Below are 25774 nucleotides of genomic sequence, written 5' to 3' on the forward strand. Positions count from 1 at the left end.
GACTCGTGATTGATATCAAAAAGTCCTTATATGGAAGGAAAGTCCCACATTCCTGAATGGTGGGAGTATCCTATGGTCCAACCAGCCTTGAATCACCGAGTCTTGGAGTCTTGAATCACCGTCGGGAAAAGTTTGAGTAGGGAACTACCAAAACGAGCTACTGAATGACGTAATGATACTACTCCTGAGACACATTTTTTTTGTGTAAAGGACCCCCTTGGCTCGTTGAAGGGGTTTGGAATTCTGAGAATGTTTATATCACTAACATTAGTAGGCTACATCCAAACGAGAACATAGTTAAAAAATATTCATTACGGCATAAAACATTTATCCGAATATTTTAGTTTAGCCTACATGAGACAAGTGATCATGATTCATGTGTTATTACATTGTTATAAACCGCAGTTAGTTTTGTCTACAATAACATCATAAAAACACTGATAAAAAAAGTAAAGTAAATTCAGTGTCCATTTATATCACTTCCGTGACAGAAAGGCAGATCAATTCTGATGTTTTTTCCCCCACAAATTAGTCTTTTGACCAATCACATCAGATCTTTTCACATCAGCTCTTTTTCAGAGCTGATATGAGCGGAAAAAAATATCATAATTGTGCTGGCTGTCTAAGGCAGCCTTGGTGTTGTTGTCAATTCAATTAGAGTCTTTAGAATATTATCTTGATAATCCATGACATTACACTTAGTCTCAAATGAAAATGGCATACTGAACTCATTTGGATACCTACCAACAACGTTATCCAACATCCTTAGCCCAATTCAGTATCATAAGCAATTCCCTATTATTCTGTAAGTAAATCCGAGACACTCCATTTAGTATGATATGTTATGTTATTCATTTGTGGATGTCCATCATCCATTTCGTATGATATGTTACGAATTACAAATCGTATTATTTGCAAGGATTTTACAATACGTACAATATATTACGAATTTGCAAAACTAACTATATGTTGCGAATTTGCAAAATGTATGCTATGTTGCAAATTCTAGTTAGTTGGCTAACCTTAGCTAGGCTATGAGTTAGGGTTAAATTGAGGAGTTAGGTTAAAGGGTTAGGGTTAGCTAAAAGGATTAAGGCTAGGGGAGGGTTATCTAGGCTATGAGTTAGGGTTAAATTGAGGAGTTAGGTTAAATGGTTAGGGTTAGCTAAAAGGGTTAAGGTTAGGGTTAGCTAGCATGCTAAGTAGTTGCAAACAACGTTCCCTCTAAGCTGCGCACGCGCGCAGTAGCCCCAAGACTGCCACGCAGCCTGCCATGCAGAAACATCAGCCCACAGAGAGAAGCACGAAATTGGACTTCACTCAACTTTTTAGAGCAGTGGCCACCAACCGGCATTTCTAGTCGATCGATTGCCAAACATTTCTGTAAAAAACACAATGATATCTCACTCTAGCGACTCCTGTGGCGACCCGGGCGCAATGCACGCTGACACGGTCGCCGGCTCTACAGTGTTTCCTCAGACACATTGGTGCGGCTGGCTTCCGGGTTAAGCAGGCTTGTGTCAAGAAGCAGTGCGGCTTGGCTGGGTTGTGTTTCGGAGGACACACGGCTCTCGACCTTTGCCTCTCCCAAGTCCGTATGGGAGTTCCACCGATGAGACAAGACTGTTACTACCAATTGGATACCATGAAATTGGGGAGAAAAGGGGGTAAAAAAACCACAAACATTTATAGGTTACACTTTCTTTCTTTTTTGTCTCTGGCTTTTGTCGGTAGGTGCACCGATTCAGCTGCCCTGTGGCCTGGTGGGCAAACTGTTGGCATTTTTAACCATTTTATGTGTCTGAAGGTACAAACTCTACCATCATGGCAGGCCCATATAGCAAATTAAGTGCAGAATATGCCTATAGCTTATACTGTGAGATTTCAAAACGTTTAAAACCATGACTAGAGAGAAACTGCCAATGAATACAGCAAAGAGATGCTGTTTTTATTAGTGAGTTGATGTTTAAGTTCTTACTCAGAACTGTCAACACTTTGTATTCAACACTTTCATAAGCCATAAAATGCATGTTTTTCCTATTTCCACTCAGCGCTACAACAAGCACTGCAGCAGTAATGAATGAGTAGGAAAGTATCTATAGGCTTGTGTTGATGTTCTTATTAGCGGCTTGGGTCTTTTTTAATATCAAGAAATATTTCACTTTCTCTGTTCATCGGAGTAACAACATACATTTTTGCATGAGGCAGAAATAATATGGTGCAACTTAAGTTTCGCCATCAGCTGGAAGACGGTGTCACTTTTTGGTGTGTGTCAGTGGAGGAAAGGGAGAGCGGAGGGATGCTGATAGGCAGAGCTTCAGTCTCTTGCTCTCTCCCTCTGCTGAGACTGACCATCAGATTCAGACACTATTAGCCCAGTAAAATAAACATAAAAATAAAATTATTTAAATGTATTCCTCAGCTGTGCTGAGTAAGAATACAGCACAACGGATATATTACCGGTGTGATCATATAGCCTACCTCACATTTTAAAAATGGCCCGAACAACAATGCAATGGCACGGAAATTCAAGCAAAGCCAATATGCGGTGATAATGTATTGGGCCTATAGTTTACTGCACAAACCTCATTGCTACAGTAGTTTTTAATTGGTTAATGTTGCATAGGCTTACGTTTTTTAAGTCATATTTAAAAAATAAAAAAAAAATCTGAGTGGCAGATCTCGGCTTGTATTTTGACTCAAAGTGATCTTGACTCAGAAAAGGTTGGTGACCACTGTTCTGGAGTTTGTCCTGTTAACACTATCAACATTTCCCTTTACTGTGCCAATTGTGATCGAATCAACGTAAAATTAGCCACTTCCAATGCAACATACTGAAACAAAACAAACTATGCAAACTTTGTTCTAGGCAAAATGCATCAGAGTAGAATTCTATTGCATTGACAAGCGCTACTCAGCCCATAATCTACACAGACCGCTGCGGCATAACCAATCAGAGCTGCAGTAGGCCTATATGCAAATAGACCATTGCCATATATGGATTTAAAAAAATGTAACCATTATTTAACTAGGCAAGTCAGTTAAGAACAAATTATTTTTTACAATGACGGCCTACCCCGACCAAACCCTAACCCTGACGATGCTGGACCAATTGTGTGCCGCCCTATGGGATCTGTGCCATTTACTTTGAACTGGACTGTGTTTACAGCATGAGTGGTCGTGAGTATATGCGCTTGTTTTTAGATCAAAGCGAGAGCTGCATGTAGCCATGTGTGCACATTGTGTTCATATTCTTTGTTAGTTAGTGAGTTATTAGTCCAGTTATAGATAATTCGTAGTCAGCAATAGGGGTGATTGCTTCCTACAAGAGCACAAAACTTGTACATTTCTAGACATCTTTGAAAGGCGAGTCAGGTAAAGAGCTTTTTTGTCTTAAAAGGGCAGTGTTGTATTCGAAGACAGGCTTGAATAAGCTAAGTAGCCAATAGGCAGAGGGAAGCATAATGTATCTCATTCTCTGTAATAATGGTATGGGAATAATAATGCTTTTTTATTTTGTAAAGTGGTTTCTTGCATTAAACAACACAACAACATTTTTAGTCACCTCCTTGTCTGAAGGACAAGTGGATAAACAGGTCTGCATGCTTTGTTTTTTTAAGTCTCATGGAATGTAGGCCTACATTGAACACCACACACTGGCTTCTACTGTAGGCAGAATGATGTAGGCAGCTACTTCAATGTTAAAATGTTATGGGATGCATTTTCTCCATTGTTTTAGATGGTAGACCACTCTGGTAGGCCTACATTATGATTAAATTGCCACAGTAGCCTACATGGCCACAATTAAAACTGTAACATAAAGCGGGTACAGCCTCAGTGTTCACAGTCAATGCGCGCTGGAAGTTGCACAGAATTTTCACAAAGTTCAAGTTTGCACTCAGCAGACCTGAAATTTGCTCAGTGCCGAAAAAAAATTAGAGGGAACTTTGGTTGCAAAGTAGCTAATAAGTAGTAAGTCGTTGAAATATTGCTAATTAGCTAAAATGTTAAATTTGTCCCTGATGAGATTCGAACTAGCAACCTTTTAGCTGCTAGACATTCGCGTTATACGCACGACAAACCACCATACTTTTGTTTTTGCCTTAAGTAACCATCTGTCTTATGTAACCATGCCAAACCTAACATACAGTATCATACTAATTTGAGTGTGTCGGATTTACATTCACTATGTTACGTCTAGTCTATGAGACCAGGCTGGGAGTTTGGCTGCTGCTGTATCTTTGCTGGGTGGTGTGGGTGTCTGGCAGAAGTACAGTTGAAGTCAGAACTTTACATACACCTTAGCCAAATACATTTAAACTCAGTTTTTCACAATTCCTGACATTTAATACTAGTAAAAATGTCCTGTCTTAGGTCAGTTAGGATCACCACTTTATTTTAAGAATGTCAGGATAATAGTAGAGAGTGATTTATTTAAGCTTTCATTTCTTTCATCACATTCCCAATGGGTCAGAAGTTTACACTCACTTAGTATTTGGTAACATTGCCTTTAAATTGTTTAACTTGGGTCAAACGTTTTGAGTAGCCTTCCACAAGCTTCCCACAATAAGTTGGGTGAATTTTGGCCCATTCCTCCTGACAGAGCTGGTGTAACTGAGTCAGGTTTTAGGCCTCCTTGCTCGCACACGCTTTTTCAGTTCTGCCCACAAATTTTCTATAGGATTGAGGTCAGGGCTTTGTGATGGCCACTCCAATACCTTGACTTTGTTGTCCTCTAGTCATTTGCCACAACTTTGGAAGTATGCTTGGGGTCATTGTCCATTTGGAAGACCCATTTGCAACCAAGCTTTAACTTCCTGGCTGATGTCTTGAGATGTTGCTTCAGCGTATCCACATAATTTTCCTTCCTCATGCCATCTATTTTGTGAAGTGCACCAGTCCCTCCTGCAGCAAAGCAGCCCCACAATATGATGTTGCCACCCCCGTGCTTCACAGTTGGGATGGTGTTCTTCGGCTTGTAAGCCTCCCCCTTTTTCTTCCAAACATAACGATGGTCATTATGGCCAAACTGTTCTATTTTTGTTTCATCAGACCAGAGAACATTTCTCCAAAAAGTACGATCTTTGTCCCTATGTGCAGTTGCAAACCGTAGTCTGGCTCTTTTATGGCGGTTTTGGAGCGGTGGCTTCTTCCTTGCTGAGCAGCCTTTCAGGTTGTCGATATAGGACTCGTTTTACAGTGGATATAGATACTTTTGTACCTGTCTCCTCCAGCATCTTCACAAGGTCCTTTGCTGTTGTTCTGGGATTGATTTGCACTTTTCGCACCAAAGTTCGTTCATCTCTAGGAGACAGAAGGCGTCTCCTTCCTGAGCAGTATGACGGCTGCGTGGTCCCATGGTGTTTATACCTGCGTACTATTGTTTGTACAGATGAACGTGGTACCGTCAGGCATTTGGAAATTGCTCCCAAGGATGAACCAGACTTGTGGAGGTCTACATTTTTTTCTGACGTCTTGGCTGATTTATTTTGATTTTCCCATGATGTCAAGCAGAGGCACTGAGTTTGAAGGTAGGCCTTGAAATACATCCACAGGTACACCTCCAATTGACTCATGATGTCAATTAGCCTATCAGAAGCTTTTAAAGCCTTGACACCATTTTCTGGAATTTTCCAAGCTGTTTAAAGGCACAGTCAATTTAGTGTATGTAAACTTCTGACCCACTGGAATTGTGATACAGTGAATTAAGTGAAATAATCTGTCTGTAAACAATTGTTGGAAAAATGACTTGTGTAATCAAAGTAGATGTCCTAACTGACTTGCCAAAACTATAGTTTGTTAACAAGAAATTTGTGGAGTGGTTGAAAAAATGAGTTTTAATGACTCCAACCTAAGTGTATGTAAACTTCTGACTTCAACTGTATATCATTTGATCATTGTCTGAAGGCAAGGGGTAGGGAAGCAACAGGTCCATGAATCCGATATGAACAGCCACCAACCACCAGAGAATGAAGAGAAGTGGGGTCACAAGTGAGAACTTAGAGGGCCCAAAGACCCAACAGGTAACAGAGCTCTAATCTGGCACTCAGTGACATATTTCCACAGTGACATGTTTCCACAGTCACAGGAGTGCAGCTGGTTGTCAGAGAGGTGACGCAATGGATGTGTAATGATAATTCATAAGTCTAAAGGGGAGGAGTCTTCTAGGAGCAGCAGTTCACTGACTACAACTCAGGTGAGGTAAAAGTGCACTGAGCAGCTTAGTCATGGGTTGATTGGCGGGATTCAGCACGGAGGTGTTCTGAAATGCATGTAGAGACTCGGTTATGCTATCAGGAGGAAGAAAGGGAGTTGAGTTGTTGCGGTTTATCATAACAATGATGACAGCCACAGAACTTGTCATTGCCCATTCAACTCCATGCTTAAAACCAACCGAAGTGCTCCCCCATGAGGACACTGAGAATACACAATGAAAAACAAAGTAGTTATTAGGCATACGCATTTACTTAATTGAACGTACCATATTAAGGCCAACATTAAACAGTTAACCCCAACCTGACTACAGGTTGGGTTTATATTGTGTCAGAATTAAGTCTTATCGCAAATAAGAAAACAGAGCAGAGGGTTTAGAATGTCACTTTATTTTTCAAACTATTGAGAGATGTTAAACACTGAACAAATAAAGATGTCCCAGTCAAAACTGACCAGATCCACATCAATCATCTTTAACATTTCTTTATTGCGAGCTGTGTTTGAGTGATATCGCAGTCTGCAATTTACCCATACTGGACCAGTGTTCACTAAGGACCATTGCTTCGAAAAAACGGTGCATATTCCAGCATTATCGGACATAGAATTTGGAATTGTCCCACACAAACCCAGCTCCAAGGACAGGAGTATTATGCGGAACAAATACAGATTCAAAGGCACATTGGTAGGGATGGATTTAGCGGCACACAGTCTGATCTTCGCCTATCCAAAGTCATGTTATATGTGGAGAACAGTGGCAATGCAAGATGAGAGAAAAAAAAAAAAAACTACTTCTCTGAACTATCATGTTTGTCACATGGAAAAAGTTTAGAATGTGTGATGGTACCACAGCACTCTAGGTTTATGTAGTTAACAAAAAAAGCTAAAGAAACTATGCCTGTTCATTCACCATCATGCATGCTTCTCAATGAGTAGAACATTCCTGCAAAACAAACGCTTAAAAGATCTGAGGGAATTTTGACATGGATGTCAAAACTATGTAGAAAACTTTGAACTTGCAGGTGTGGTGTATTTTTATCTACACGTAACTTTGTGTCAATTATGGAATTACAAAAGTTATCTACCATTGTATAACTAAATACAAAAGGTCTCATTTCTGTACATTCACTAAAGCTGTTCAACTTTAAACATCTTGTGATGAAATTCCATAAGGCAAAATGATAGCTAAAGGAATGGTGACAAGTATAGTTTGCACATACAAACATTTCCGTATTTTCTTGTCCTCACAATTGTTTACAGTTAATGCATTAGCGCCCTCTGTTTTGACATTTTTGCTCACAGTTCTGCCTGGGTGAGGATTGCTAGGGGATATGGGAGGAAATACAAAATGTACATATAACAAACAATTAATTGAACAAGTAAACAGATTAAAAGAAAATAAAAAAAATACTTTTTGGATTGAACACATTCAAAAACAGGCAAAATTTGTTATCAAGTATTTCCTCCCGGTAATAAGTGTATGATGGCATGGGTACATTAGAACAGAGTGTGGAGAGAGATGTGAGGAACATGGAATGTTGGATAGCTAATGCGCATCGGCCAATAAAAAGAAAAGACTGTGCAAAACAATGGTATGCCTCGTTTGCATTGCAGAACAGGTCAACATTATGTGATGCAAACAGAAAAGCTCTACAGGTTTTGTACATCTGTTTCGATAAACCTCCCAAAAAAACAGAAAAGGTCAAATAAATAGATGCATACATAAGACATTTTATAATTTATTTTTTATATATGTCACATAAAGCTTCTTGTAACTGCCAAATTGGTGCCAGTATTCCACTTGCTGGACACATTCGGCTTTACCTGTGCTAGATGAACTCTTTCAACCCCTTCTGAGCATAACTGTGCCTCGACTGGACACCTAAACCCCAGCCAACCCTCAACTAGAACCTTAGTTTGCAATTCCTTGTTAGTAGCAGCACTGCAAACAGGGGCACATCTTTTCTGCAACTTTTTTTTTTATCTTTGAAAGAAAATAAGAACTGAAACAGCAGCCCTTTAACCAACTTTTTTTTTTTTTTTTACCAAAACCTCATTTGATTATCTCTGAGAGGGAGGCACGGAGGGAGTTTTGCAGTTCTGGCTTTCCACAACTCAGTGGCTAAAAAAATTGTTTTCCTTCCTCTGTCAAGTGACAGAGAGAGACAGTCCATCTACTCAGTCTAGGCAGACATATGGCAGGATGTTTAGTTTGCTCTCATCCCCGTGCGGATCCAAAGATATGCACTCCGTCCAGTCGTACCAAGTGCCCTTGGTGTCGCAACAACCGTTTACCCCTTGCCAGTGCTCCATATGTACTCTGTGGAGGTCCTCGTCAGTCAACTCCCGGCTCACCCCCGGTGTGTCCGTTACCGAGCTGTCCAGCTGCAAGACGTGGACTCCTCGCCTCGCCTCCCTAACGTCGCTCTCCTCCCGTTTCAGGTATTCTGACATGAAAAAGTGTGCGCCGGGGGCCTGGACCCCTGAGGATGTGAGCACGTTGCTCTGAAGGTTTAGGTAGGACTGGATGATGTCGTTTCGGGACAGCTCTTTCCAGTTAGTCTGTTGGAAGGGGCTGGGGCTGGGAGCGGGATGCTGCTGCAGGGGCAGGTGAGTCCTCTGCTGGGGCTCAGGGGGAGTTGGCCTTGGGGGTTCTTCCACCTGAGAGAGTTCTTTATGTACCATGGACTTGATCTGCCCCGTCACAGGGTCAAACGTTAGCCTGCGCTCTTTTAACCGCACAGGCCTCGTTTGGTCCTCTGTGTCCTGCCCCTGCAGGTTGACAGAGTAGTCCCTGGACCTGTACTTCTTCCTCTTTTTGCGGTCCGAGCTGCAGGCAGCGACTTCTGCCTCAGCCTTGACCACCACTACAGAGGAGGAGGGGGTGGGTCTCTGTAGTTCTGAGCTCTCAGAGTTGGTTGGGGCGGGCTGGGAGGTGGGAGGGAACACCGGCGGGGGTTCCAGTGTTGCAGCGTTGCGTGGGGGATGGCTGGTGACCTCCGAGGAGCCGGGCCAGTGCAGTGAGGCCCTATGGGCAGGGGGTGGCAGCCCATCCACATGAGACACTTCGGCTGGGGACTTTAAAGATTGGGACGACAGCAAGCGAGGGCTCCGAGCTGGGCTTGGGATAGTCCCTTTTGGTGCATATGTTGAAGAGCGCTTGGACATCGTCTCTTGCTTCATAGTTCGCGGACTCCGCAGACTTGATGAGAGACAGTGGGGGCTTTTGGCCTGATACTGCCCACCGCCTCCTTCGTCCAGCCTTGCCTGCTGCTGCAACACAGCAGTCTTGAGTAAAGAAGAAGTGCTAGGTAGTTTGGTGAGGCCCGGGGAGCTTGGGTGAGGCTTGACAGCATTGACAGGGATTCTACTATGTTTGTCATTCTCTAGGTGCTCTGTCCGTGCCCTGTCCGGCGATGGGGGAGCCTCAGGGCTACCTGCAATCCCATTTGTGGGTGGTGGTGGTGGGGTGTTGTACATCTGCTCGTAGGGGGACAAGTTGGAGATTTTGGCCGCTAAGTGCACACTGTCCCTTTGCTCCCCTCTACGCTTTCTGCTGCTTGACTTCTCCGCTTTTGGCGAGTGGGTGTTGTGGACGTCATTTCTAGTTTTCACCTCTGAGACACCCTTGCTTGCCATTGAGACATCAGGGGGTGGAATGTCAGTCCGAAAGGGGTGGGCACTGCCATTGGCAGAGCCCGGGACACACACGACCCCCCGCGATGGAGTCTCATTTTGCCCCGGCTCGATCAATTTCTGCCAGCTCCGCAAAAGCTTCTTGGCACGCTTGGCAAGGTCTTCATCCTTGGTCTGCTTCCTCACATCATTGATCAGTTTCCCTAAGCGAGTTTCCTAAGTTGGTAATAAAAAATAATTTCAAAAAGTGGTTAAGAACACCAGAATCCTTGTCACTGGGTACAATACATTTAAAAAAACGTAAAGCTTTGGGTCTTACCTCAAGAGCTTCTTTGGTGATAGGGAACTTCTCCAAATATGTGATAACTTCTAATACTGCCACCATATTGCAAATCTGCTGGAAGGAGCAAAAGTGATGATCAGAACACAGAATTTGACACTATTGCTCAACAGTCAAGTCATTTAAAAAGATGGTGTCAAGCAACTGCAGTTACTAGCTAGCTGATGCTAGGCCAGCTCGCTAGAGCTAAACGCTATGCTGGTTATCAACTGGCTAACAAGCAATCTGGCCAATTATTAGTGATGTTGAACGTTCAGGCTGCTGCACAGACACTATGGAAGTTCTAGTCTAGAGCGCCAGGTTAAATTGTGTTTGAGTGCATAATAATGAGTGAGAAATAGGTGCAATAGCTTGGTGAGTGGGCAGCATATACTATCATCCTACATTTACATGTTGAATTATTTTGTCATAAAATTGTTTTATATTGTGCTAACTTCCCTAATGTGGACAGTTTGTGTTACACAAGCTTGTATTTTCACCACAAATTGAGTGTAATTACACCTTTTTACCTCAGATTGGTGATTGGTAATATAAAAGTTAGTCATCAAGATTACATTTCCCAGACGTTCTTATGCAGTTAGATTTACAGATAGCATTCATTTAAAGACAGCTAAGTGAGACAACCACATATCAATGTCGTAAGGACATTTCTCTCTCTCAATGATACTAAATCGATTGCTTTAAACAGATTCATATTTTTGGTTTGTAGAACTACCGGAGGTGATGATTTAAAATGATGCAGTCAAAAAAGTGTTGGGTTTCCTTTGGCTATCTACTGTAAAAACATTGTGGCACAAGGAGATGAGCTAATAAATGGCTACTACAGGTTCTCATCTATCGACAGGTAGGCTATATGTAGTATACCCAAGATCGTTATGGTTTGTCCTTTAGAAGAGCGCAAATAGTACATGTTGCTGTGGTTATTTTCCAAGATCCATTGATTAATATACAATATCAATGTGAACGATTCATTTGTGCGCACTACTGATTACAGTACAAGCCACTTGTAAATGTTGGTGTGAGTAGTTTATAAGGTAGTAATTTAGCTAAATATATGTTCCCAACACATGTATGTGTACAGAGTAATTTTTGTTTTATCTTCAAAACAGCACAACCTATTTCGGCATGTTATGAATTTGGACATTTAAAATTGATATTTTGACACTGGACAACAAATAAAAAATCGATGACAACAGGAAGCAGCAACAGTAACATTTTCAATTGATGTTTTAGGAATATCAACAGGATTCTACTTAATCACATAAAAACTACTGAATGAGCCCAAAACGTGCTTTGATGTATTGATTTTAATGATACAACTGAAATCGTGAAAATAAGTTTATTTTTCCTACAATTATTTAAAGCATGATACAGTAGCTTGTTGCACATAACTAGCTACCGATACCTAAATTATCTTATCCATAGCAGGAAACACTGAATAAGATAGCCTGACAACTAGGTAACGTTACATGACATGAGGCTAGCCATGTTAACCTGACATGATGCTACTTATAATCTTAGCTAGCTAACTAGTTTGCAGGTTGCAATGAGGAGTCAACTGTATAGCCATTGCAGCTAAGGTAGCTAGTACTGTAGCTAGGTAGCTGTCTACTAGTGAAGTTAACTAAGCTACCTAAACCTTATCTAAACACCTGGGTGATTTTGTTGGCTAGGTATTGGATAACACATGTCATGTGATTAGCTAGCCAACTACTGTTAACTAGCTAAAATTTAACAGATAAACACTTGTTTGAAACAGAGGTTTCATTCGCTGGCTCATTGGCTAACTAGCCAAAGTTAGCTAACTAGTTCGGTGAAGGAATTAAAAAATAAGCTTGCCAATAAATAACAAAACAAGTTCGACAAGTTAGCTAGCCAACCAACTAACGTTAGTTAAGTTAGGTACTTGGTAGCTATTAGCTTGTTATGTACTGTTAGCTACGCAACGCATACACAACGTGTATGACGACGCGGGCGAGGAATGGGAGAAAAGTCCAGTGTCAAGTGGGCTAGATAACTAACTAACGTTAGGCTAACGCTATTTTGTCTGATATCCATTTAGTGTATCAAGAGTTAAGCTAACTTGTTTTCAACATAGCTGGCTAAACATTACCCTATTGGCCAGGCTAGCAACGAAGTTAGCTACGTTAGCGTAGCAAGCTGGCTAGCTTTAACTACTGTAGATAAGTCAGTAGCTAACTTAAGCTAGCAAGCAAGGTGTCAACTCACAAGCTGGTATTATTAGCTATAATTTATCAGTGGATATTTGGCATATTAATTTTAAATAAATATGACGGCAAGTATTCGTCCCGATAGCCACATCGTGTTGCTAGCTACTCACATTGCTGTGACTATCGATGGCCTGCAGCAGCCGGTCTCTCATCTGCTGCGGAGTTGCTGAGGCCGTTGTCATTGCCTGTTTGGTGCGATCCGGTGGACGGGGGAGGAATCCTCCAAAACGAATACTGTGGTACTTGCCGACACTCACGGGCCTTTATGGAGATATGCTAGATACTTGAGCCGCATATTTACCTAATGCCTGTACGCTTAAACGTTCGTATAATGTCACATTGATTCGGATACGTTTATCGCCTGCTGCTGCCTCTTCGGCGCTCTGGAAACTCACCACCAGCTGCTGACTGCTGGATCATTCACAACGGCCTATTGCATTATGGGATGCAATGGACGCACACTTGACCTGCGCACGTAGCTAAACCTAAACACACCTAGGGTAAGTGAAGGCCTAGTGGGAAGGCCCAACTACTGTGTTTTCAATAACATTTGCTTACAATAACCTACTGTGAAACTAATTGGAGCTTATATTAAACACTACAAATGTAAGTGTTCAGTTCTAACTGTTCAGTGTTGACACAGTTGTGTGTGTGTGTTGTGTGTTATGTCATTTTTTTCAATAGGAAGTTATTCCTACTTATGGTGCCTTTTGTGTATGACCCTGCATTGTATTGTTCTTATGCAATAAAAAGCTAAATTAGGTGAACATATGGTCCTATGGAAACCTCACTGGACTTGATTAGATCAATGATTATTTGTAGTCTAATAGTGTGGACTATTTACTGGCCCAAGCAGTTAAAATAGTTGTCAGCATTGCTTTCCTCCAAACTGTTGCTGAAATGTTCATTTGCTGGGCCTATACAGGATGTGACTAGAGGGGCCAGGGGAACCAGGTGAATAAGGTTCTTTCCAGCAACTCACCTGGGAAACTCCCAAAGATGTGGAGAAAAAAAAGCCAATTGAAGGGAACTAAATGCATTCTCTTTCTGAAAAGTTGATAAGTAGTTATTATATTTTAGCTGACATAAGACTTGAATGTGACCGCTTCAGGTACAATAGCTCTACAAATATTATTATTATTATCATCTTAGTGCGTGAACATAATGTGTACTCTCTACAGCCATTCTACCTCATGTTCACCAGATGGAGACATTGTACAACAATAAAACCATGGGCCAACAACATTCAGTGGGGTCAGTCACATTAATATGCTTATTTAGATTTTATTTAATCTAATTTCATTTACAAATAGTAATGCAAAGTTACAAAGACTGAAGCCTTCACACAAGAAAAATACATTAGGTATGATTAGAATAGAAGCTTAACATCCGTTTTCAGTTATTTAGCACACATAGCACACTAGAGTGGGCCATACAGCCCACTTGGATTTTTTGGTCTGTTTTTTCCCGTTTTATATAAAAGCACAATTTAAAAGAACAAGATTTGATCCATTCATTTTAAAGGGTCAGCTCAACAAAAGTATAGGATTGCCAAGCTGTTCTGCTGAATGCTAGGATTTGCATATTCGATGAGCATAACTGTCCTGTTGCTGTGAGTACAGTAGGTGTAGTATCCAGACATTGCAGTTAAATACATTTGCAACATTTGAGTAATAGTACTGAAAAGAAAATACATTATATTACAATTTAGCTGCCGTTGTATGAGAAAGGGACCACTAGAGTGGGCCATCCCCCATTAAATGCACATATCAGAGGATTTCTAGTTTTGTTGTTGTGGTAACTATCCTGAATGATCAAACAATGATTATCACCATTTCATCTGTCTGGTTGATTTTCCCTTTTTATATGTATTGCCACTATAATAAACATTTACAGACATATTGAGATCTGCATTTTATCCTACTGGAGATGCTTTGGGTGAGCAGGTTTTAGTCACAGAGTGTTTGCACATGGTTAACCTAACCTAGTCAGAGCTAAATACTTGCTAAAAGCAAAAAATATCACATCAAGACTTTTTTTTACATCATAAGGAGATATTTACCTCAAGGTATCAAGCTGAAAATGTCAGTCACATGTCAGTCTTAATGCAGTAGGTTATGCAGTGAGAAATAAACTTAAGATAAAGCCGATTTATATTTTCCTCAAATATTTTCCTTTTCTAAATGTAAACTATTCATAGACAAGTGTACAGTTTTAAGTTTATGTAATTCTCAGTCTAACAAAACAAAAACGTAACTTTTGAGATGCAGTGGGAAATTAGAGTATTTGAAGAGTATTTCAACATTGACAGAAACACATTTTAGTGAAGGACAGATAACAATGTGCTCCAAAACAAGTGCATTACTGGAACTATAAATAAGAGTAAAAGGGACAATTTATGAACGTAATACTTTGGAAATACAGTTATTTATTTAGCAGCTATACAGCCTGGATCTGTCGGTTTCAGCATTGGACAGCTCCATTACACAGTCATGACATTAAGGGAAGCTGTCAACTGCTGATTCAACTAGGCAGCCAGGCTAGTTGGCATATGTTAAAACGTTGAGATGGCCATGTTTGGCTATGTAATAGTTATATATTTCCCAGATTACCTGTCTGGTGTCACGGGGAAGTTGATGGGTTTACAGCAGGGTTATTCAACCGGGGGTCCTTGAAAATATATATTTATTTACATCACTAGCAACAGAATAAACTGATTTTAAATTACATACCTACAGTATAAAATATGATAATACAACTGCTGGTTAGCTTTCTTGACTTGGACATTTTTGCCAAAACACAACTAAACTTTGTTTCACCAGCTAAACAGCTGCTCTTAGCAAAAATGGGTTTCTAGCTAATAGGCTATATTAGAGTTTATACTTCCTCTTCCAATTAGAATGTGGGGTGGTGAAAAATATCTACTAAATCTATTTATTTTAAATTGTTGATTACTTTTTGCTCTTATCAGTCACCTAATGATAAGACAAGACGTGAAAACATTTATTTTTTCTAACGTGTGATTGGGGTCCCTGGGTCGCCAATTTGTCTGGGAGCTAGTCTCTGGGCATGAAAAGGTTGAAGACCCCTGGATTACAGTATCCTGTGTGGTTGGCAAGGGTCCATTTCATATTAAAACAACATCTTTCCCCTTATTTAGAGAAGGATCTTTGTGTTTGGCCATTTCCTTTTGCACACAGTTGATTTGTATGACTGATATACTATTACAATTCCAAAGGACACATTTTGTAAACAAGTCATGAGAACACAAAATAGTCCTTTATAACCAAACTGATATCTACCTGTAAGTTCATGTGGTTTATCAATTTCTATCCATGATAAGATACATGAGCGTACACACACAAAAACCATCCGAACCTGCTCCATTCTTTGTAAACGGTGGCTTCTGTAAACGTTTTGAGTATAAACTGTTGGACACGCGAATATTGGTGCAAAAATTGTGGCAGTAATAATAGATCTTTCAAATCAGTCAGATTTACTACATAAACACAGATTTTTTTTTTTTAAGAAAAGACAAGTGATTGTAAAAACACAGTTAAGCAACATGGAGTTTTGATCAGTCTGAAAACATTTGGTAAACCGATACTAAGTCAGAAAAACAGAACAGAAGAACAATGACATACTGCAGCACATTAATTCTCAGTGCATGTAACACACATTTTCACTATTGACATATCACATAAAGCACAAAAACATTTCTACCGAAAAGCAATATACACAGTTAATCTATACACTCGGCAAACAGAATACACTTCAGTGGGCATCTAGTGCATAAACACATAAGATCTAATGTATAAGTATGTGCCTCTCCATGTGAATAAAAGGCTGAAAACATTTATTTTGTTGCTTTTGGACATAGCACTTCAGTTTTGTGAGGCCTTGCCACTGTTCGAATCGAAGACCAACAATTGACCATACAAGGAAAACGTAACAGAACATTAAACCCCATTTAAACAAAGTCTATTCCACCTTTCTTCCAATATAATCTTTTGCATGACATTGTGCTTGATAGAAAAAAAGAACATACAAAATAAAACCAAGCTAAAAATAAGAAAAAAGTTTGTCTTGAAACTCATGCAAAGCAATCAGAAAAAAGAAATAGGAAACATTTCCACACACAAAAAGTAAAAATCAAGCGCTAAAGATTAGAAATCTGAACTGCTTCTGATTCAGAACCACTCTAGCAGCCAAAACTGTTCTGACATTCAGATCTGTAACCAATAATGTTTTGCATGCTTGACCAGCTCACACTGAACAAACAGATTCAAAGAATATATTCATACAAAAAACATGTAAGGAAGGTGTCCCATGTATCTATGGTAAATGGTGATCTGCATGTATTTACTGTGAACATAGCAAATATACACTAACATACATGAGACCAGAATTTAGATAAACCTTTCAAATAACACAAAATCCAAGATAGTACAAAGACAGCTCATCATTTGTGTAAGCTCACAATGCATTATGCTTTCTGCTATTGCATTACAGTAGCTGCACATTAAGGAATGTACCATATGCCTTCTCCACACAGTAAAGTTTTTTTTCTTCTCGCAAGCGTATCAAAAGACAAATAAGGTCTGTAACACTACTGAAAAGGAAAATGACAGGTGGCAGCCAAACACGTTCAAAGGTCAACTAAAATAAATGAAGACCAACACCAGGGTTTGAAAAGATTCCCACATATTTCTCTCTACAAGTGACCAATTCAGAATTGAAAATGCCTCAATTCAATACATGAATTTGAATTGAAGTAGTAAACAGGATACAGAATTGTAATTTGAATGAAAAGTAAATAAAATTGAATTCAGTGAAATTCAAATGCCTCTTCTATTCTATATTAGGTGTAGTCTATACAAATATACATATTGTACATAAAACATGTCATTATATACATGCATATAAAATATTGATTTTCAGGACAAACTCTTAAAATCAATGATCGAGGAAAACAAAACCTGAATGCAAATATTCTAAGATATTATATTTCATTAATCTCTTAAATGTAGTTAAATATAGGGAAAATACTACATTTCCCAGAATGCATTAGTGTTGGCCCTAAAGCCTTCAAAATAAGCCAAACAAATGAAATAGTTGGTGGAAATATAATTGGCTATTCTATGCACTAAAATAGAATATGAACATTGTTTCCAGAGAAAAGTCATATATTCTTTGGTATCTGGAAGTGTGACCTGTCAGATTCAGTGAAAAACTCATGTTATGTCTGAGTGGAATTTCTTTGAATTGCACAGAATTTAATTCTACTTCCTGTCAATCAAACTCAAATTCTACATCCTGTGGGGTGTGGCCAATTCAATTCAAATTTGAACTCATGAATTGAATGGGAGTCAATTCTAAAATTCTGAATTGAGCACATACCTGACTGATATAAATCATAACTAGTGGTATTTCTTCAAGGTGAATTTACTCACACAGTACTGAAGTATAGATAGCGAATGACACAGTTAAATAGTGCATATTATATGATAATAGTGGGTTTTGTTTATAGACTCTATGCACAACAAGACAACTGTTCTCACTCCTGTCTGTGACACCTTTAGTACATATTTTACCATTAACCATTAAAAGTGGTTTCCCACAGCACTCTTTGATGCATCAATTGTGTTACATCTAATTGCTTCCCAATTACATGATTACTTCACCCTGCTTGTATTGTACTTGTAGCTACGCTTGAAGCACAACAGGAGCATGACCAGCCGTATCTGTTCTGCAGTGAGAAATCTTCTATCCAAAAATACAAAGTTTATAATATTAGCTTCCAAAATTGGAGCATTTCAAAGTCACAATATCAGACGCCTCACAAAAAATACTAGCTGGTAAAAAAAAAAAAAAACTTTTTATATAGACTATAAACATATGCTTTTTAAAAATACACTTTCTTTTTTTTAACAAGAAGTCAAGTTTGACCAAACACATGGGGAAACAGGTCCAGTGCACATAACAGTCGCTCAGTGGGGGGTGAAAAAGTCCCAGGGCTCAATGCTTTAATGTTGTGAGTAAAGTGCAAAGTAAAATGCAGGATAATGTCATGGGTACATCCAATGAAATTATTCACAAAAAGCAAGCTCACTTGACATTAACTATTAACAGGTCAACTGTAAAGCCTACAGCTGCAACAAAACTGAAATTCTGACACTATACATCCAGAAAAGACTGAAGAGCTGATGACAATGAGTGGAAAACATCACACACACACACACACACACACACACACACGAGACAAATGAAGGTGTCAAGATTATGATAATACTGTATGAAGATGATTAAATACATTCTGGTTGCAGCAATGCTGTTATAATATAGAGGCAGTTGACTCTTCTTGTCAGAAAATAATCACATTTTAGCAGTAAAATCTACCTCTGACACATCCATGAGAATCACATGAAGGGGTCAATTTTCTAACATATGCAGCATTTGTCTTTTGTCATGCTTTTTTACTTTTTCTGCCAAAGCCAACGTGCAGAATATATCATTTGAATACTCCTCCGCGAAGTGTAAATATTAAAATGTAGCAAATGAAACATGCCAACATGCTCATTTCTTTGCTGAGAAAAAGCAATCAAAATGGTACTGTACAATTCAACAAGGTCATTTAGTTGAGGTACTTTGTTATGTCTATTAGATCGCGAATAACGCTCAGTCCTCAATCAATCAATTTAATTTGTTTTGCATAGATATCATAAGCAAGATCCAATTTAGAAATGACAACTAATGGAAGCAAAGCATCTAATTCACAAGTAACAACTTTAAGGGCACCAGAAATGTGAAACCTCGGATCAATTAGGCTGACATGGGCCAATTAGACCAATTATGCTGACATGGGCCAATTAGACCAATTATGCTGACATGGGCCAATTAAGCAAATTAGGCTGACATGGGCCAATTAAGCAAATTAGGCTGACATGGGAAATACAGTACCACTTCACAAAATGTGTGAATATAAATATGAAAAGCAAAATGGTAACTAGTGAAAAGCAGTGGATAACAACATAAGCAGTGATACACCTCCCTTAGTTGTGTTCAACTTGGTCATATTCTCGCTAGAGCAAAATTTCAGTCTGGCGTTGGTCATATTCTCATACTAGTGCCAATCTAAGTCAGGCCTAGGTATTGGAAAACAATGGGGGATGCTCGATAAAGGTTTGCACTTCACTACTTGTCTCAACAAGTTGCACAATTACAAAAAAAATGTAATGGAGAGATTGTCGATCATAGCTTTCCATATCATGTAATCTTATAAGGCAGAATCTGGAATCACAGTGGTTCATTCAGATTTCATGTCCATCTGGTTTGCTTCTCCAAACCAGCTACCATAGTAGAGATTAAATGTCATTTCAGGAATAAAGTGCCAAAATGACCCTATGACAGCCCTTTTTTTGAAAACTCTACAAACAAACAGAGTTGTAAGTGATTTTTCAAGGATTGTTTAACTTGAATTTAGGCCTTACTTTGGTTGCCGTGGCCAATCACAAGCTAAAAGGTGAGGGTTAGCACTCCTAGTTGTTCAACAAAGGAAACCGCTTAACTGTTTACCTGAGGGGTATACTACAAAGCAGGATAAATGAGTTAGCCAGCTAACTTTGATAAACAACCAGAAATAACTATTTATTTTCTGGGTCATGAAGAAAGTTAAACTTAGATATGCATTTTTGGTCGTTGAGTCAATTAGATCTTGCCCATTTCAAGTATATCTTTACAAAAAATTACAAGTTACTTCTGAATATTTAGGCAAGTTAGCTGGCTAACTCATTGAACCCGCTTTGTAGTATACCTTTCAGCACTAAAACATGTTGTTCAACCCTGAAACGCTCACAGAATTTATGGACTGAGTTTGGAAAGAAACCAAAAGTAAAATACTGGTAAAAAAAAACTGCACCAATAAATACAACTACCGTGCCTTCAGAACATATTCACACCCCATGACTTTCTCCACATTTTGTTGTGTTACAGGCTCAATTTAAAATGGATTACATTTAGATTTTGTGTCACTAACCTACACACAATACCCCATAATGTCAAAGTGGAATTATGTTTTTAGAAATGCTTACAAATGAATTAAAAAGGTAAAGCTGAAATGTCTTGAGTCAATAAGTATTTAACTCTTTTGTTATGGCAAGACTAAATAGGTTCAGGAGTAAAAATGTGCTTAACAAGTCACATAATAAGTTGCATGGACTCACTCTGTGTGCAATAATAGTGTTTAACATGATTTTTAAATGACTACCCCATCTCTGTACCCCACACATACAATGGCACTATATATACACAAAAGGATGTGGACAAACCATCAAATGAGTGGATTCGGGTATTTCAGCCACACCCGTCACTGACAGGTGTATAAAATTGAGCACACAGCCATGCAATATCCATAGACAACCATTGGCAGTAGAATGGCCTGTACTGAAGTGCTCAGTGACTTTCAATGTGGCACCGTCATAGGATGGCACCTTTCCAACAAGTCAATTCATCAAATTTCTGCCCTGCTAGAGCTGCCCCGGTCAACTGTAAATGCTGTTATTGTGAAGTGGAAACGTCTAGGAGCAACAACAGCTCCCCCGCAAAGTGGTAGGCCGCACACACAGTGGGTTAACTGCCTTGTTCAGGGGCAGAACGACAGAGTTTTACCTTGTCAACTCGGGGATTCAATCTTGCAACCTTTCGGTTAATAGTCCAACGCTCTAACCACTAGGCTACCTCCCCCCACAAGCTCGCAGACAGGACCACCGAGTGTTGAAGCCAAAGCGCGTAAAAATCGTCTTTCCTCGGTTGCAACACTCACTACAGAGTTCCAAACTGCCTCTGGAAGCAACGTCAGCACATTAACTGTTTGTCGGGAGCTTCATGAAATGGGTTTCCATGGCTGAGCAGCCACACACAAGCCTAAGATCACCATGCGCAATGCCAAGAGTCGGCCGGAGTGGTGTAAATCTCGCCGCCATTGGACTCTGGAGCCGTGGAAACACGTTCTCTGGAGTGATGAATTACGCTTCACTATCTGGCAGGCCGATGGATGAATCTGGGTTTGGCGGATGCCAGGAGACGCTACCTGCCCCAATGCATAGGACCAACTGTAAAGTTAGGTAGAAGAGGAATAATGGTCTGGGTCTGTTTTTCATGGTTCGGACTAGGCCCCTTAGTTTCAGTTAAGGGAAATCTTAACGCTAGAGCATACAATGACATGCAAGACGATTCTGTGCTTCCAACTTTGTGGCAACAGTTTGGGGAAGCACATTTCCTGTTTCAGCATGAAAATTCTCCCGTGCATGAATTGAAACGCCGACTGCGAGCCAGGCCTAATCGCCCAACATCAATGCCCGACCTCACTAATGCTCTTGTCGCTGAATGGAAGCAAGTCCCGGCAGCAATGTTCCAACATCTAGTGGAAAGCCTTCCCAGAAGAGTGGTGGCTATTTTAGCAGCAAAGGGGGGACCAACTCCATATTAATGCCCATGATTTTGGAATGAGATGTTCGACGAACAGGTGTCCACATACTTTTGGTCATGTACTGTGCCTTGCAAAAGTATTCATCCCCCTTCGTGTTTTTCCTATTTTGTTGCATTACAACCTGTAATTTAAATATATTTTTATTTGAATTTCATGGAATGGAAATACACAAAATAGTCCAAATTGGTGAAGTGAAATAACTTGTTTAAACATATGTATTCACCCCCTTTGCTATGAAGCCCCTAAATAAGATCTGGTGCAACCAATTACCTTCAGAATTCACATAATTAGTTAAATAAAGTCCACCTGTGTTTGATCTAAGTGTCACATGATCTGTCACATGATCTCAGTATATATACACCTGTTCTGAAAGGCCTCAGAATCTGCAACACAGAGGCAACCAAGAGACCAAATATAACCCTGAAGTAGCTACAAAGCTCCACAGCAGAGATCTGGTCAGATGAGACTAAAATGTAGCTTTTTGGCCATCAAGGAAAGCGCTATGTCTGGCACAAATCCAACACCTCTCATCACACCCAGATGACCATACCCACAGTGAAGCATGGTGGTGGCAGCATCATGCTGTGGCGATGTTTTTAATCGGCATGAACTGGGAAACTGGTCAGAATTGAAGGAATGATCGATGGCGCTAAATATAGGGAAATTCTTGAGGGAAACCTGTTTCAGTCTTCCAGAGATTTGAGACTGGGACAGAGGTTCACCTTCCAGCAGGACAATGACCCTAAGCATACTGCTAAAGCAACATTTCAGTGGTTTAAGTTGAAACATTTAAACGTCTTGGAATGGCCTACTCAAAGCCCAGACTTCAATCCAATTGAGAATCTGTGGTATGACTTAAAGATTGCTGTACACCAGCAGAACCTATCCAACTTGGAGCTGGAGGAGTTTTGCCTTGAAGAATGGGCAAAATCCCAGTGGCTAGATGTGCCAAGCTTATAGAGACATACCCCAAGAGACTTGCAGCTGTAATTGCTGCAAAAGGTGGCTCTACAAAGTTATTTCTTGTTTGTTTCACAATAAAAAATATTTTGCATCTTCAAAGTGGTAGGTATGTTGTGTAAATCAAATTATACAAGCCCTCCCAAAAATCAATTTTAATTCCAGGTTGTAAGGCAACAAAATAGGATAAATGCCAAGGGGTTGTGAATATTTTCGCAAGCCACTGTAGTTTATCTGTAAGGTCCCTCAGTCAAGCAGTGAATTTCAAGCACAGATTCATCCACAAAGACCAGGTTTTTTTTCCAATGGTTCCCAAATAAGGGCACCTAGATGGGTAAAAAAAGGAAAAGGAGCCATTGAATATCCCTTTGAGTATGGTGTGTCAATAGTCCCAGTCACTAAAAAGATACAGGCGTCCTTCCTAACTCAGTTGACAGAGAGGAAGGAAACCGCTCAGGGATTTCACCATGAGGCCAATGGTGACTTTAAAACAGTTACAGAGTTTAATGGCTGTGATAGGAGAAAACTGAAGATGGATCAACAACATTGTAGTTACTCCACAATACTAACCTAAATAACAGAGTGAAAAGAAGGAAGCCTGTACATTATAAAAATATTCCAAAACATACATCCTGTTTGCAATAAGAAACTAAAGTAATACTGTAAACAATGAATTTTTAGTCCTAAATACAAAGCGTTTGGTTTTGGACAAATCCAACACAACACATCAATGAGTACCATGGTGGTGGTTGCATCATGTTATGGGTATGCTTATCATAAGCAAGGACTAGGAAGCTTTAAAATAAATAAATAAATAAAAATAAAAATGGAATAGAGCTAAGCACAGGCAAAATCCTAGATGAAAACTTGGTTCAGTCTGCTTTCCAACAGACACTGACAGACAAATTCAGCATTTAGCAGGACAATAGCCTAAAACACAAGGCCATATACACTGAAGTTTCTTACAATGATGACATAGAATGGCTTAGTTACAGTTTTTACTTAAAATTGGCTTAAATCTACGGCAAGACTTGAAAATGGCTGTATAGCAATGATCAACAACCAACTTGACAGAGTATGAATAATTTTTTAAAGAATAATGGGCAAATATTGTACAATCCAGGTGTGCAAATCTCTTAGACTTATCCAGAAAAATTCACAGCTGTAATCGCTGCCAAAGGGGATTGTAACCTGTATTGACTCAGGGGGTTGACTCAGTTAGTGTTTCATTTTCCATAAAGTTTTTTTAAATGTTAGAATTTTTCTTCAACTTTGACATTAGAGCATTTTGTGTATATCATTGACAAAAAAGGACATTTTAATCCCACCTCACAACACAACAAAATGTGGGAAAAGTAAAGGGGTGTGAATACTTTCTGAAGGCACTGTATAGTGTGAATTAATGACAGCGCGGTTAAGTGCACTGATGAAAATGTGAGACTGGCAAGATTAGCCAATAGAGGGGCGGTTGTGAAAAAGCAGATGGGTGATAATGAGACATGCTAATCTAGTATGGCAGGTGAGAGAAAGATAAACAATGGGCTGTACATGCTCAACGATCCTGACATGGTCCTCACTGACCCGCCACTGCAGACATGATTTTAATCAATGAATGTCTTCAAATGGAAGGCCAGACCAATGTAGTTTGTATCCTCTTTTGTTTTCCTTTACAAAAAGCAAAGCATCCAACAGAAAGGCTGGCAGGCAGCATATAATAAAATAAATAAACAAGTTAAGGGATGTATGTGGTTAGCACAGACTGGTCACAGGCAGATCCTTAAGCGCAATATCCACCAAACATGACAATGTCGCCCTTCCATCTTTTCCATCCGGAAGGGAGAAAGCAAACTCTGCCGACCATTTCCCTACTAGCTCATCTTACCATGGCTCTTAGAAAGGGGTGTCTGGTGAAGGGAGGTGGGAGTGTGGGATGAATACACTGCACAGCTGGGGCCTAGCCACGAGCTACCACACTCCCAAAATATCCCTCTCCCCTCAGGCCGGGTTCCTCCGAGACAGTCGGTCAACTTGGCAGCGGCTCTAAAGCCGGTCCATCCGAAAGGCGTCTTCCGTGGCGGGGTCAGTGAGGACCATGTCAGGATCGTTGAGCATGTACAGCCCATCCAGGGTCAGAGGGTCGATCTTCAGCTCGTCCAAGGGAAACTGAGAGTCTGCGTCGAAGCTGATGTCAGCCGACAGAGAGCTGTAAGACAACCCCTTGGACAGTCTGGGTGGTGACTCTCCAGTGGCTAAAACATACATGAGTAAAGAGAGATGAGGAGAGGTCAGGGTCTTCCTGTTGCGTTTACTCCAAAGAATAGCATCTCATTAAATATTTCAAGGAACAGCCAATAAATGTACACTGCTCAAAAAAATAAAAGGAACACTTAAACAACACAATGTAACTCCAAGTCAATCACACTTCTGTGAAATCAAACTGTCCACTTAGGAAGCAACACTGATTGACAATAAATTTCACATGCTGTTGTGCAAATGGAATAGACAAAAGGTGGAAATTATAGGCAATTAGCAAGACACCCCCAATAAAGGAGCGGTTCTGCAGGTGGTGACCACAGACCACTTCTCAGTTCCTATGCTTCCTGGCTGATGTTTTGGTCACTTTTGAATGCTGGCGGTGCTTTCACTCTAGTGGTAGCATGAGACGGAGTCTACAACCCACACAAGTGGCTCAGGTAGTGCAGCTCATCCAGGATGGCACATCAATGCGAGCTGTGGCAAGAAGGTTTGCTGTGTCTGTCAGCGTAGTGTCCAGAGCATGGAGGCGCTACCAGGAGACAGGCCAGTACATCAGGAGACGTGGAGGAGGCCGTAGGAGGGCAACAACCCAGCAGCAGGACCGCTACCTTCGCCTTTGTGCAAGGAGGAGCACTGCCAGAGCCCTGCAAAATG

At 40.2% G+C, this 25774-nt stretch overlaps 2 protein-coding genes across 3 annotated transcripts in view; both read right to left on the reverse strand.

Moving 5' to 3' along the window:
• Positions 1-6581: 6581 nt before the first annotated feature.
• LOC129823855 (mediator of RNA polymerase II transcription subunit 26-like) lies at positions 6582-12870 on the reverse strand. Of its 2 annotated transcripts, none has more exons than XM_055882901.1 (3): positions 12528-12870; positions 10166-10240; positions 6582-10062 (listed from the first exon to the last, which is right to left on the reverse strand). In XM_055882901.1, the coding sequence occupies exons 1-3, from the start codon at positions 12597-12599 to the stop codon at positions 8389-8391; spliced, it is 1821 nt and encodes a 606-aa protein (XP_055738876.1). In that variant the 5' UTR covers positions 12600-12870; the 3' UTR covers positions 6582-8388. The 2 variants fall into 2 exon arrangements, with proteins under 2 accessions (XP_055738876.1, XP_055738875.1); XM_055882900.1 differs by having other exon boundaries at positions 10166-10243.
• Positions 12871-13685: 815 nt separating this feature from the next.
• LOC129823856 (CREB-regulated transcription coactivator 1-like) overlaps positions 13686-25774 on the reverse strand; it is a 72943-nt gene continuing 60854 nt past the window's right edge. The window contains exon 13 of the mRNA XM_055882902.1: positions 13686-25113. Coding sequence (XP_055738877.1) covers positions 24905-25113 — 209 coding nt within the window. The 3' untranslated portion in view covers positions 13686-24904. The remainder of the gene's footprint in view (positions 25114-25774) is intronic.

This window comes from Salvelinus fontinalis, chromosome 26 (assembly GCF_029448725.1).
Source record: "Salvelinus fontinalis isolate EN_2023a chromosome 26, ASM2944872v1, whole genome shotgun sequence".
Classification (NCBI taxonomy): Eukaryota; Metazoa; Chordata; class Actinopteri; order Salmoniformes; family Salmonidae; genus Salvelinus; species Salvelinus fontinalis.

Bases quoted from the DNA above. Each gene is read 5' to 3' on its own strand.
- LOC129823855 (XM_055882900.1), bottom strand. From the start codon at position 12,599: ATGACAACGGCCTCAGCAACTCCGCAGCAGATGAGAGACCGGCTGCTG. The intron at 10,244-12,527 runs GTGAGTAGCTAG...TGCTCCTTCCAG, and splicing joins CCATCGATAGTCACAGCAAT to CAGATTTGCAATATGGTGGC. The intron at 10,063-10,165 runs GTAAGACCCAAA...TTACCAACTTAG, and splicing joins TCACCAAAGAAGCTCTTGAG to GAAACTCGCTTAGGGAAACT.